The sequence below is a fragment of the Prionailurus bengalensis genome, chromosome B1 (genome assembly GCF_016509475.1).
Source record: "Prionailurus bengalensis isolate Pbe53 chromosome B1, Fcat_Pben_1.1_paternal_pri, whole genome shotgun sequence".
In the NCBI taxonomy this organism is placed as follows: domain Eukaryota; kingdom Metazoa; phylum Chordata; class Mammalia; order Carnivora; family Felidae; genus Prionailurus; species Prionailurus bengalensis.
The window spans coordinates 16,159,172-16,173,919 of NC_057344.1; the positions used below are offsets into that span (position 1 = coordinate 16,159,172).

General features: G+C 37.4%; 1 protein-coding gene across 2 annotated transcripts in view; it reads left to right on the forward strand.

The window, feature by feature from the left end:
• SNX25 (sorting nexin 25) overlaps window positions 1–14,748 on the forward strand; it is a 131,991-nt gene that overhangs the window by 92,298 nt on the left and 24,945 nt on the right. The window contains exons 8-10 of one of the 2 annotated variants that reach the window (XM_043558671.1): window positions 7,143–7,274; window positions 9,254–9,526; window positions 10,349–11,630. In XM_043558671.1, the coding sequence (XP_043414606.1) occupies window positions 7,143–7,274; window positions 9,254–9,526; window positions 10,349–10,486 (543 nt within the window). In that variant the 3' untranslated portion in view covers window positions 10,487–11,630. Of the gene's footprint in view, window positions 1–7,142; window positions 7,275–9,253; window positions 9,527–10,348; window positions 11,631–12,553; window positions 12,719–14,748 lie in introns of those variants that run through there. The other variant, XM_043558660.1, reaches the window with a different exon arrangement.

Consider the following 14,748-nt stretch of genomic DNA (forward strand, 5'->3'; position numbering starts at 1 on the left):
GTGGCAGTAAATGATCTCTGAAATCAGTTTTCTTTCTTTTTTTTAAGCTTCATTTTGAATCCGGTTAGTTAACATAGTGTTATATTAGTTTCAGATGTACAATATAGTGATTCAACAATTCCAAACATCACCCGGTATGCATCACATGTGCACTCTTTTATCCCCATCACCTACTTCACGCACCCCCTCCCCCCCCCCCCGCCTCTTCTGGTGACCCATCAGTTTTTCTGTAGGTAAGAGTTTGTTTGTTGACTTCTCTCTCTCTGTCTCTCTGTCTCTCTTTTTCCCATTGCTCATTGTTTTGTTTCTTAAATTCCACATAGGAGTGAAATTATATGGTATTTGTTTTCCTCTGACTTATTTTACTTAGCATAATACTGTCTAGCTCCATCCATGTCATTGCAAATGGCAAGATTTCATTCTTTTTATGGCTGAATAATATTCCAGTGTGTGTGTGTGTGTGTGTGTGTGTGTGTGTACACACACACACACACACACACTTTTTATTTATCCATTCATCAATCAGTGGACACTTGGGCTGCTTCCAAATCTTGGCTACTATAAATAATGCCGCTATAAACTTAGGGGTGCATGTATCCCTTTGAATGAGTGTTCTTGTATTCTTTGGGTAAATACCCAGTAGTGCAGTTGTCAGATCATAAGGTCTTTAACGTTCTGAGGAACCTCCATACTGTTTTCCACGGTGGCTGCACCGGTTTGTATTTCCACCAACAGTGCAAGAGGGTTCCTTCCCCCCCCCCCCCCCCCCCATCCTCACCAACACCTGTTGTTTATTCTGTTGCTGATTTTATCCAGTCTGACAGGTGTGAGGTGTTACCTCATTGTAGTTTTGATTTGCATTTCCCTGATGGTAAGATATGATGAGCATCTTTTTATGTGTCTGTTGGCTATCTGGATATCGTCTTGGGAGAAATATTTTTTCGTGTCTTCTGTCCATTTTTTAATTGGATTATTTGGTTTTTTTGGGAGTTGAGTTTGAGAAGTTCTTCGTATATTTTGGATACTAACCCTTTATCTTATATGTCATTTGCAAATATCTTCTATTATGTTGGCTGCCTTTTGGTTTTGTTGCTTGTTTCCTTTGCAGAAGCTTTTTATTGTGATGCAGTACCAGTAGTTTGTTTTTGTTTCCCTTGCTTGAGGAGACGTCTCTAGAAAGAAGTTGCTGCAGGTTGTGTCAAAGAAGTTACAGCCTGTGTTCTCTTCCAGGATTTTTATGATTACAGGCCTCATATTTAGGTCTTTTATCCATTTTGAATTTACTTTTGTGTATGGTGTAAGAAACTGGTCCAGTTCTTTCTTATGCATGTTGGTGTCTGGTTTTCCCAACACCATTTTTTGAAGAGACCATCTTTTTTCCATTGGATATTCTTTCCTGCTTTGTCAAAGATTAATTGACCTCATAGTTGTGAGTTCATTTCTGGGTTTTCTACTCTGGTCCATTGATTGTAATATAACTTGAAGTGTGGAATTGTGATGCCTCCAGCTTTGCTTTTCTATTTCAAGATTGTTTTGGCTATTCAGGGCCTTTTTGTGGTTCCATACAAATTTTAGGATTCTTCTATTTCTGTGAAAAATGCTGTTGGTATTTTGATAGGGATTGCATTAAATGTGTAGATTGCTTTGGGTAGTATAGACGTTTTAATAATAGTTTTTCTTCCAATCAAAGAGTATGGAATGTCTTTCCATTCTTTTGGTTGTCTTTAATTTCTTTCATCAGTGTGTTAGAGTTTTCAGAATACAGGTCTTTCACCTCTTTGGTTAGATTTATTCTTGGATATCTTATTTTGGGTACAATTGTAAATGGGATTGTTTTCTTTATTTCTCTTTCTGCTACTTCATTATTGGTGTATAGAAATGCAACAGACTTCTGTACATTGATTTTGTATCCTGTGACTTTACTGAGTTCATTTGTTAGTTCTAGCAGTGTTTTGATGGAGTGTTTTGAGTTTTCTATGTATGGTATCATGTCATCTGCAAATAGTAAAACTTTTACTTCTTCCTTACCGATTTGAATGCCCTTTATTTCTTTTTGTTGCCTGATTGCTGTGGCTAGGACTTTCAGTATTATGTTGAATAAAAGTGGTGAGAGTGGACATCCTTTTCTTGTTCGTGACCTTAGGAAAACTGAGAGGTTTTCCTCATTAAAGATGTTGTTAGCTGTGAGTTTTTCATACGTGGCCTTTATTATGTTGAGATATGTTCCCTCTAAACCTACTTGGTTGAGGGTTTTTATCATGAATGGATGATCATGTGGTTCTTACCTTTCTCTTACTGATGTGATGTATCACAGTGATTGATTTGTGAATATTGAACCACTCTTGTAGCCTAGGAGAAGAAATCCCACTTGATTGTGGAAAATGATTTTTTTAATGTATTGTTAGATTCATTTTGGTAGTATTTTGTTAAGAAATTTTGCATCTGTGTTCATCAGGGATGTTGGCCTGTGGTTCTCCTTTTTTAGTGGTGTCTTTATTTGGTTTTGGGATCAGAGTAATGCTGGCCTCCTAGAATGAATTTGGAAGTTTTCCTTCCTTTTCTATTCTTTGGAATAGTTTGAGAAGAATAAATATTAGCTGTACTTTAAATGTTTGGTAGTATTCACCTGCGAAGCCATCTGGCCCTGGACTTCAATTTGTTGGGAGTTTTTTGATTACTGATTCAATTTTTTGCTGGTTATCAGTCTTAAAAATTTTCTAATTCTTCCTATTTCAGTTTTGGTAGTTTATATGTTTGTAGGAGTATATCCATTTCTTCTAGGTTGTCCAGTTTGTTGGCACATACTTTTTCATAATATTCCCTTGTGATTACTTGTATTTCCGTGGAGTTGGTTGTTATTTTTCCTCTCTCATTTGTTATTTTATTTATTTGAGTCTTTCTCTCTCTTTTTTTCTTGATAAGTCTGGCTAGAAGTTTATCAGTTTTATTGAGTTTTTTCAAATAACCAGATCCTGATTTTATTGGCCTGTTCTATTGCGGGTTTATTTTTTAATTTTTTTTTTTAGTTTTTATATCCTTTATTTCTGTTCTAATCTTTATTATTCCCTTCTTTCTGCTGGTTTTTAGGTTTTGTTGTTCTTTTTCTAGGTCCTCTATGTGTAAGGTCAGGTTGTTTTAGATTTTTCTTGTTTTTTTGAGGTAGCCCTGTATGGCTATAAATTTCCCTTTTAAAACTGCTTTTGCTGCATCTCGGGGTTTGGGCCATTGTGTTCTCATTTTCATTTGTTTCCATGTATTTTTAAAATTTCTTCTTTGATTTCCTGGTTGACTCATTCATTGTTTAGTAGCATGTAGAGTGGTGGTGGGAGATGGCTATGGCCAGTTCCTTCATTCCCAGAGTGGTCTCTCCATGAATGCTGCCTCTCTGGGATACACTCCAAAATGAGTAAATAACCTCCCTACTTGGTGCCCCAGGTGCTCTTCAGATTGCTGTTTCCATGCTGTATGTCCTTGAGTTGTTGGCTTGCCTTTTCTCCAAGAACAGTGCAGGGCCCTCTGGGCTCTATCCCAGCCAAGTCCACTGACCTCCATTTATTTATTTATTTAAAAAAATTTTTTTTAACATTTATTTATTTTTGAGAGACAGAGAGAGGCAGAGCATGAGCAGGGGAAGGGGAGAGAGGGAGGGAGATACAGAATCTGAAATAGGCTCTAGGCTCTGAGCTGTTTGTTAGCACAGAAATGGACACGGGGCTCGAACCCATGAACTTTGAGACTATGACCTGAGCTGAAGTTGGACGCTCAACCGACTGAGCCACCCAAGCACCTCTAAGTCCACTGACCTTTAGAAAGAAGTTCACGCTTTAAGCCCTGTTGGTTGCCACAAGTCACAAAATTAGACCCCTCGTGCATTTTAACCCAATTACTGTGGGAGTCCATTTTCCCCTGTGCTCCCCAGTGTCCCACCCTTGTCTGTGACCCTGGCTCCCTCCCCACTGCAGCACAAGGATCCATTTCTCTCCCAAGTCTGTCACCGCACTTCATGCTTTCTTCTATGTGGCCTCTTCTCTACCTTTATAAAGTTGTGGAGTTTGTTCTGCCAGTCTGCAGGTCAGTTTCTGGGGTATTCAGGTATTGGTTATCTAGTTGTGTTCATGGGATGAGGCAAGCCTGTGATCCTTCTACTCCACCACTATCTTCCAACCCACCGTCTAAGATCAGTCTTTATCTCAATGTATTTGATCCAAGACCAAGAACATTACCGAGTGTAGCCCAGGACTCTGCACTTGAATATGAAAAGATTCCTTGACTTTCTGTTTCTGTTGGAGTTCTTATAGAGCATTTTTCCTAAATGCATCTTTCCTTCTTGACTTCCATACTATTTGTAGTTTGCTATAAACATAAATCAGGTAATCTCTTAAGGAGATGAACTATTTTATTATGGTTAAGAAGCTGTGCTGTAGTCAGAAAGCCTGGCTCTCAATTCTGTATCTACTGGGGATTGATTTTGGGCAAGTTAGTTAGCTTTTTTGTACTCCAGTTGTAAAATTGGGATAGTTTGTGCATACCCTATAGATGGCAACCATTAAATAATGAACATAGGAGGGTAAGTACACCACTTAGTATAAGAGCACTCAATAAATGTTATTACTGGCATTGATTGTTAAGGAGGTATGTTTAGTGATGATACAGATGTAAGAAAAATCCAATTGTAACCTCTCCTTTTAGGATAAAACATTATTCTCAAGATCCGAATTCTACATATTCTCATTAGTTTTCTGGAGTTATTCTCATGAGTATTTTGTAACTAGAGAATCCTATGTCACTCTTGGTAACATGTTGGGTGCTTAGGAACACATTTATTCCTCTAAGGCCCTGAGGTACTTTTGAGTGCTTGGTGGAAATTTTCCTGGAGAAAAATTAACTAGCTGGGTAAGAGGGAATCCACACAAAACATAAAACTAAGTTTGTAAAATACGCATCATGAAACCAGATCCAGCCTAGAGACCATCGACTGTGGTAGCTCTCCTCCCAGAATTACCAGAGGTCTTAGGACAGAAAAAAAGGCTGACCCAACAAATAAGAGCACAGTGTTTGCTGTGTGGAAGCCCTTAGTAAATGTTAATTATTGTTATATCATCTATAGTTTTTAACTTTTTTTGTAATTTGTTTTAATGTTTATTTTTGAGAGAGAGAGAGAGAGCTGGGAAGGTGCAGAGAGAAGAGGGAGACACAGAATCTGAAGCAGGGTCCAGGATATGAGCTATCAGCACAGAGCTGGACGTGGGGCTTGAACTCACAAATGGTGAGATCATGACCTGAGCCGAAGTTGGATGCTTAACCGACTCAGCCACCTCGGCCAGATGCCCCATATCATCGAATAGTTTTTAAAAAATGATTATTTTAGTAGTGGTGTCAACTTTGACCTACCCACCCTTCTCTTTTCACTTCCACACAAAAATCTCAGACTTACTGAAATTAATTAATGTCAAATTAATTGAGATTGAGTTAATCTCAGGTGAATACATTTGACTTTGAAGTGTACTATCTATGCATCCTGTCCACCCAGACCCATTCCATTAGTGTAGATGTTACACAGTGAAATTCTCTTTTTCAAGAGAGGAAAAAAAAAAATGGATAGAGAACTTGGTTAATCCATTGGCCAATTAAGAGATATGTCACCTATCGAACTATGGTTTAGATATATTTGCTGTCATTTATTTGTATATATTTGCACTTTTGGAACTGAACATAGAATTTCATAAAACACAAAAGTCTAAAAATGGCTAATATTTTAGAAGATGTTTTGGACTTGGTTTTGCAAATATGTGAATTTGTATCTAATTTGGAATTCATTTTGATCGAAGGAAAATTATACTGGGGAGACTTTCTTAGAATTTGTCGAATGCCCTTTCTGCTCGGCTTCTCCCTATTTTAAAAATCGATAGCTCTCTGAGTGATCTGTTTATCCCTGGCCCGAGTTGATATGGGCTCCTACAAACCTCCATGGACCATGTACAGTTAGAATTTGTATGTCACAGTGCTTTAGTGGTAGGGTTTCCATAAAGATACATGCTATGATTTTCCAAAGTTAGTAAACTAAATCCTAATAGTCTGAAATATTTATGGACTCCAATTGTTAGGGGTCTGTAGCATGGGATGACTGTCTCCTTTAATGAGTTACCAGAAGTTGTTAGAAAAATGCCTGCCTCTTTCTGTTTACAGAAACTATTGAGGACTCACTGTTGGTAGAAGAGTTGAATCTGTGTTGATCATATGCACTTGATTTTAGAAAGATCTTACTGGTCACATTTCCAAAAAATTTCCCACTGCCACAATATAAATTGTTAAGAATCTTAAAACATAAGTGTTTCTTTTAATTGCATTTGAGATATACTTACAGGTCTTTTTCTTAATTAACTAAGAACTAAGGATATGGGACTTCAGTTCCTTCTAAATTAATTTGAGGGATTTTTCCTAATTAATTGAGTTATGAATTATTATGAAAGTGATCTGCTTTCTTCTATTATGGCAGCCTGTGCTCAAGATTTTGCCCACTGTATCTTCAGATTTGTTTTTTCTTTTTCTGTGAGCATACAAAATAGTAAACCAAGGAGTCATTTTGATATATAGTGCAATATTATGAACTAATTAAAATGATGCTTACAAAAGATATCTTAAATGAATAGATACTGTAAGTGAAGGAGCAAGATATAAAATAATTTTCATCCCAAGTGTAAGGATAGAAGGCAAAAATGTCAAATTATTAGACTCCAGCTTCCTGGTCTTTTATATATTTCTCTTTAATTTTTCTATTATGGTTATCTATTACTTTTAGCAGTTTATCCCATAGGGCCGTGATTTTTGTCTGATTTCCTAGAAATGTGCCTGATACAGAGTAGATGCCAAATAAATCTTTTGCTGAATGAGTGAATGATTAATAGAAAATTGGCACTTATTGAATATGTACATTTTGAATACTGAATAACTTTTTCCATTTAAAATTTAGGAAGTTGAGAGAAATACTGTATTAGGTTGACTACGACCTTAAAAAATGAGACTTTTTTTTTTCTTGAATGTAGACACCAATCCATTGAAAGTTGAAGGAAACTGATATTTAGAATTTTATTTTTAAGTTTTTAACGTTTTCCTTATTTTTTTTCCTTAAATTTCCTTAATAGATTCTTCAGTTTGAAGATATTTTGGCCAATACGTTCTACCGAGAACACTTTCGAATGTACATGGAAAGGATGGACAAGAGAGCTCTGATTAGTTTTTGGGAGTCGGTGGAATATCTGAAGAGTGCTAACAAGGTAGTATATATAGGCTCAAAGAAATATTAATCATCAGCTGGTGAAAACTTGCATGTTAGGCAGTGTGTCTGTGTTTCTCAATGAAGCTGTAAGATAAATATACATTAAAAGACTATTTAAAACCAAATATAATAATGGAATTATGTTCCAGCTCATAATGGTAAATAAAATTATATTTTATTTTCACAAAAAGATACTTCTGAATGTGTGGTCAAGGGAAAAACAGATTCATAAACGTACCAAAATACTGAATTTACTTTCAGGCAGTTTTTTTGGTTTGCTTTTTTAGCACATTATAAAAAAAGTTATATACATCCACATTACTGGTACAATGAATTGATCTTGTCATGTACACCTCAGTCTCATAACCTTGTTATTTTAATATCATGTGCATATTTTACACTACTGTTCTTCTTTTGTTTCATTTAAAATATGACTGAATTAAGAAACACAAAAACCTTTAAAAAGTTGGTGGGGGTGGGGGGTGTGCCTGCGTGGCTCAGTTGGTTAAGCGGCTGACTTCGGCTCAGGTCATGATCTCACAGGTTCATGGGTTCAAGCCCCGTGTCGGGCTCTGTGCTGACGGCTCAGAGCCTGGAGCATGCTTCAGATTCTGTGTCTCCCTCTCTCTGTGCCCCTTCCCTGCTCACGCTTTGTGTCTCTCTCTCTCTTAAAAATAAATAAACATTAAAAAAAAAAAAACCACAAAAGAAGATTTTTGGTTCTAGATGCCTCTTAATGATGAAAAGCCCCAATAAGCATTGTATTTTGCACTTGGCAAGTTCTCAGTACCTTTAAGAGTTAAAGAATATGAAATATGTATGTTTATATGTGTCTATAAATATACATGACAATATGTATAGTATATATATTACATGTATTTTGAGAGGCTTATTAAAATAAACACAAAAGTCACTGGGTACATTGCACTTTGCACTTCATGTGAGTGTTGCTAGAACTCAATACTATTAAAATACATCATAAATCACATACTACATTGGTTTCGGAATTAAATTCAGTCTCACAGTATTTTTAAATCTTCTTAGAAATGCCTTTTATTGTTATTTTGTAAGTCACAAGTTACCTCATTTTATCCGATACTGCAGTTGCCCACTTTATTATGTATTTTATTTATCAGACTTGATTCCAAATGACTTTTGGCTGCTCTCAAAGGAATATTGTGAAGAGCAATCTAAAGAATTTTCCTAAACTCCTGGAAACAATTTAAAAGATTTCAGTGCAATAAAAGTATATAGCTTCATGAAATAGCTTTATTTTGACCTAACAACACTAATTTGGGTGTAAAAGTTCTGAGATGTTTGTTAAATTCACAATATTCATTGAGTTGTTTGTCTTCATTTTTTAATCCTGTTGAAGACTTTGTGTAACATTCCTGGAATTAATGAGATGTTTTCAGAGGAAATATAAATGTTATGTTAATCAGAAGAGATGTTTGCATTTCTGAAACAGACTGGCTGTGACCTTAGTATGATGTTTAAGAGTAAGCTGTCTAATACAAGCTTGATTATAATGCAATACATCATCATTCTGGAGAATATTTTTCTTGTTTTCTTAAATTACATAATAATGACTTCTGGAGTGAAAAATGGCACTTCCAATTATTTATATTAGATTTTTTAAAGCCAAATTGAATTTAGCTGATAACTGAGCTGTGGAATTCAGATTTGCAAGAAGGAATCCGTTTCAAGACGAGAACTGTTCCCACTTTTCCCCTGCCAGCATTTAGTAGAAATTATATTCGTTAACTATTCAGCATAAAGTATTCATTTTCAGGAGCCAGACTCTTACCCCTTGACTCTGTGCACACGCACGCCAAAGACCCCCACTGGTACCAGTAGCAGTGTCCGTTTTCAATGTCTTCCTTCCAGCTTTAAGATGGAGAGAATTCAGAAGAAAAATATTTTTGTCAGAGATGATATTTCTTACCTTTCTTGTTTTTCATCTTCCTGTCTTTTCAGAATGAAATCCCGCAATTAGTTGGTGAAATTTACCAGAATTTCTTTGTGGAAAGCAAAGAAATATCTGTGGAAAAATCACTCTACAAAGAAATCCAGCAGTGTCTTGTAGGAAATAAAGGTATTGAAGTGTTCTGCAAAATCCAGGGCGATGTTTATGAGACCCTAAAGGATAGGTATTACCCTTCATTTATTGTCAGTGACCTGTATGAGAAATTGATGATAAAAGAGGAAGAAAAACATGGCTCGCACTTGATTTCCGGCAAGGATGAAATGGTGAGTCCCATTTAATTTTCTCCTTCCTTCTCAGTGGTTAAGCTTCGAATATGATCAGGCGGACACGTACTGTTTAGGCAAATTTGGGGCACCTCTTCATCTTTTAATATGCAGGACCGTAAGTAGAACTTGTGCACTCTTCCCTTGTTCTTCTGAACAACTGACCACCACTTCCTCGTGTTGCAACCTCCCAGCCCTGTCTCTACCTGCGACACACCCCGTGTGTGGCTCCTGAAAAGCGAGATCAGAGAGTCCGCAAGGTGGTGTAGGCCAGATGAGAGAATCAGTAGAACTTAGTCTAGTCCGAGAAGAGACAAAGGATGGGTAAGTGAGGAGAGGAAGAGGATGTGGGGGCAGTTACAAGAAGTATTTTGGAGTTTAAAAAATCAGATGTAAGTAAGATTCTCTGAAAGAAACCTTGCTCAGCCACACCTCACTTGGGTCTGAGTCTCCTAAGTGTACTATCATTTTGGAGATCTCTCATTTACTACTCTCATTTACCGTCTCTCATTTACTACTAAAGGTTTAGAGGGCTTTACGATTTGTGAAGGTACAAAGAAACACAAAATGTTTTATTTACAGTCACCCTACATAGAAAGCTAATCATTAATTTTGGATTTTTTTCTGCCGGTTATATCTCAAACTCTGAGGAATCAAGTGCTTGTTTTTGATGGTATTAGAAGTTGGTGTCTCTGAACTGTTGTTAAATTCACTCATTCAGACTTTTTAAAGATTTGTTATTTAGTTCTTCACACTTTCTGTGTCTTCCACCACCAACAGGGCTAAAAGTCTTTAGTCATTGCATCTTTTTTCCCCCATCAGATACAATTTATTAGAACTGAAGTTTGTTTACTTCATCTCTATGGCACACTATTTCTAGCTACTGTGGTGGTGATGTTCCTGCACAAGAAGAAGAATTCTTCATTCGGCGGAACTTTCTTTTGGCTGATAGACTTTTGAATGTCAAAGAAAAAATTGTTTTCCTGGTTAAAGCTGTGCAGATAAGGATACTGATACTTATTTCCCCAAACCTCACCCCTAAAATATAAATAAGCATCGTTTGTCTGTTGACATTAATTGGAAACAGTGTATTTTTTTATTTAGGTGCCGGTAGCATTCAATGTCGCATTCGTTTCAGGCGCACAACGTGGCGATTCGCCGTCTGCGTATGTTGTGTCGTGCTCACCATCAGTGTGGTACCACCTGTCACCGTACAATGCTAGTACAATGTCATTGACGGTATTCCCCACGTTGTGCCTTTTATTCCGAAGACTTATTCCATAACCAAAAACCTCTATGTCCCACTCCCCTTCACCCATTGTATTTTTAAGATCAGTTTGCTTTATTTTTTTATTTTTTATATGTTTTTCGGTAAGTTTAACCGTGTTCTCTCTCTGCCTCAGAAATGAAAATGGCTAATAAGTAAATGCTGTAAAAGAGGTTATGCAGATTAGTTAAAAATATCAACACCCAATAGGTGAATTGGATAAAGTCTTGAACTGACAGTTGATATGAAAGGTAATAGTAAGCAAATATGAAAAATTATCCAGCTTCACCTAGGACTCAAGGGTAATATGTATCACTGACCTTTTGAACGCTTCTGCTCTTTGTAGCAATAATCCCACTTCTAGAAATTCACCCTAAGGCAATAACTAAATGGTAGAAAAGGTGATGTACTGTGGAGTTTGTTTTAGTACCTCTGGGATGGCGAACCAGCAGAGTCAACCCAGAGCAGGAGCAGCGGTAGGAACACGCCTCAGGGTAGCATCAATTCATAGGATGGTATACAGCCACAAAAATTCTAATTTTGAAGAGTAATTAACGCCCTCAAAATAAGCAGCATCATAAGTTATAGGGAAAAGACAGAATACCTGTTTGGATGTATATAAGGTATACAATTATGTCATGATAAGTGCACTCCTGGACAAGGGTTTGAAAGACCGCACAAAAATTAAAAAAAAGAGCTTGGTTTTCTAGGGTTATTAATACTTCATTCTTGTTTGAAGAAAATTTTTTCTCTTACCGTTTATTTCAATTAATAAAAATTAGAAGGGAAACTCTGGAAGAATGTTAAGGAGAATAATAAAGCAAAAGATCATTCTCAGGACTTCTTTCCATTGTCCTACATGCTGTTGCTGCTGACAGGTCTGTTTTATATGCTGTCTGCTGCTAATCTATCCAGATTTTTCAAAGTTCTGCAGTTCTGTATGAATCTGAAGGCACTTTGAAATCTTAACCATTTAACTCATAAGATGATCTACCTGTTGATTTGTGAAATACATCTTCAGGGGAGGGACTGAACAAAGTGTGTACCGAATATACTTTTACTAGTGGGAATTTGGAAATTTTATTTATTTTTATTTTATTCTTAATATTTATTTATTTTTGGGAGAGTGCAGGCAGGGGTGGAGCAGAAAGAGGGGGACAGAGGATCCGAAGTGGGCTCGGTGCTGACAGCAGTAAGCCCGAGGTAGGGCTCGAACCCACGAACCACAAGATTATGACCTGAGCTGAAGTCAGATGCTCAAGCAACTGAGCCAGCCAGGTGCCCCTGGAAATTTTATTTTAAAAGTACTTAGCATAAGTTTTCTAGAATATTCTTAGTAGCCCGAAAGGAAGCCATACGCATCTCTGTGTCTTTGTCCAAGATTAGGCACAGACCACTCAGGTTGAATTAGGCAGATAACTCAGTTGCCTTTTCTTGTTCCATGCAGATTCCCTTGGGTGTACCATTTGGGAAATAATGGTGTGGAATCCATCCCCCACTCTGCCCTGTTTTTCAGGCTATTAAATGTTTTTTCTTTCATTGTATTCCTCGACACCAGTTACTGTGGTTCCAAATAACTTCGATTTGTCACTTTGCTGAGGAAAAGCAGCCTGCCTCTGAACTTTCTACCACAAAGTGTTAGGGGAATCTAGTACTTTGGCTAAGTGTATTGTAATGATCTAGAACCTATATGCTAGGTACTCATTGTTGAATAGTCCATCGTTATAAGACAGTGTGGTTCACGTGACTTTTTCCCCCAGGACCCAGGAGGTGAGGCTGGTGAGGAAGCTGTAGATGAAGGCACCAGTCGAATTAATGAACAAGCCAGTTTTGCTGTAAACAAACTACGAGAACTAAATGAGAAACTTGAATATAAAAGGCAAGCTCTAAATTCTATTCAAAATGCACCAAAACCTGACAAGAAGGTAACTCTTTCACTTTCAAGGTTGTCTTTGAAAGTTTCCATTTTTCTGATCTCATAAGTAGTAGTTTTCAGTTTATGTTGCAAAGCATCACTGTTTCTTTAAAACAAAAAATTGTATTTGTACGCTCCATGGTTACTTTGTTGCATCTAGTATAGAGTTAGAAAAGCACTTGTTTTCAGTCTTCTGTGCTTTGGGGTTCTCTCCGGTCATCCGTGGTGAGCAGCCCTGTGCTCTCTTACCTGGCTTGCCTGTGGTACCTTTGCAGAAGAGGGCAAAGCACTTCCTTGTGCCAGACCCATTTCTGGAAGTACATTAACTTTTCAAGGACAATCACCTTACTTTTATTTTTCTTTCAAATGCTGTGAGTCACAATTTAGAGAACCTCACAGAATGACACAAGAAATAAATTGTTTTGCTAAAAGCCAACAGAATTGGAAAGTTTAAAAATGTAAACAGCATCTCCCCAGCTGGCATTTCTCAAACCCGTGCAGTGGCGTGGCTTTTTGCTTTGTGTTTATGCGTCTTCGGCGACCCAACAGGGAGATGTCTCTGTTGCAGGTATGGCTGGTGCTCTTCAGTCTGCCAAACTGACCTCCTCTGGCACTTTCTGAGGGTGTGTTCGGCAACATAAGTGACGAGTAAATGCATGATGCTCTGCTGGTCACTGTGGAGAACCAGTGACCTATAGAGCTGCCAGCCTCCCTAAGGAGGGAGCAAACATGCTGATTGTGGAACCAAAATATCCTCACAGGAAAATGAAGCAGGGTGGTCACAGCTCTGATGGTAATAAAATGCAGGACAAGGTTTAGGCTGCGAGTGCTTCCTGGAGGCTTTTTGAGAAAGGAAAGAGTCCTCGTAGCTGGCATGTTCAGGAGAGTTTTAAGGCAAAGCTTCTGCCCTCAAACTATAGGTTTTCTAACGAAAGAGGTCCAAGGGGAGGATGAGCATGCTTTCTCTTTTTTTTTTTAATTACTTTTTTAAAGTGTGGCAAAATAGATGTCACCTGAATTTACCATTTTAATCGTTTCAAGTATACACTTCGGCATCGGTCCGTTCACATTGTTATGCAACCATCACTACCATCCATCTCCTGAAATTGTTTCATCTGGCAAGACTGAAACTTTGTGCCCCTTAAATAACACTTTCCATCCTCCCGTCCCCAACCCCCTGGAAACTACCCTTCTCCTTTCTACCTCGTATGAATTGAACTACTCTTAAATACATCATGAATGGAGGCATACTGTATTCATCCTTTTGTGACTGGCTTCTTTCCCTTAGCCTAAGTCTCAAGGTTCGTTCGTATTATACCGAGTGTGAGAATTTCCTTCCTTTTTAAGACTGAACAATTTTCCATTGCATGTACATACAGCATTTGGTTTATCCGTTCACCCATCAGTGGATGTTGGTTTGGCTTCCGCCTTTTAAGTTTTGTGAATGATGTTACCACGAACGTGGGTACAAATACATTTTTGAGATCTTGCTTTACATTCTTTGGAGCGTGTGCTCAGAAGTGAAATTGCTGGGTCATAATTGCTGGGACAGTAATTCTGTCTTTAATTCTTAGAGGAATCTCCATACTGGTTTCCATATTGGCAGCACCATTTTATACCTTCTCACCAACAGTGTGTACGGTTTCCAGTTTCTCTATCTCCTCACCAGTAATTGTTGTTTTTCATTTTTTTTTTATAGTAACTATCCTAATGGGCGCGAGGTAGTATCTTATTGTGGTTTTGATTTGCATTTCACTAATGATTAGTTACATTGAGTATCTTTGCATGTGCTTTTTGGCCATTTATAGAATGTTTTTGGAGAAATGTCTATTCAAGTCCTTTGCCCGTTTTTGAATCAGACTGGTTTTTGTTTTTAAGTTTTAAGAGTTCTCTATATGTTCTAGATGTTAGTACCCTATCAGATACGTGATTTTTAAATATCTGCTCTAATTCTGCGGGTTGCCTTTTTACTGTGTCAATAGTATTCTTTTCACAAAAGTTTTAAATTGTTATGAAGTCCCATTTTCCTATATTTTGCTG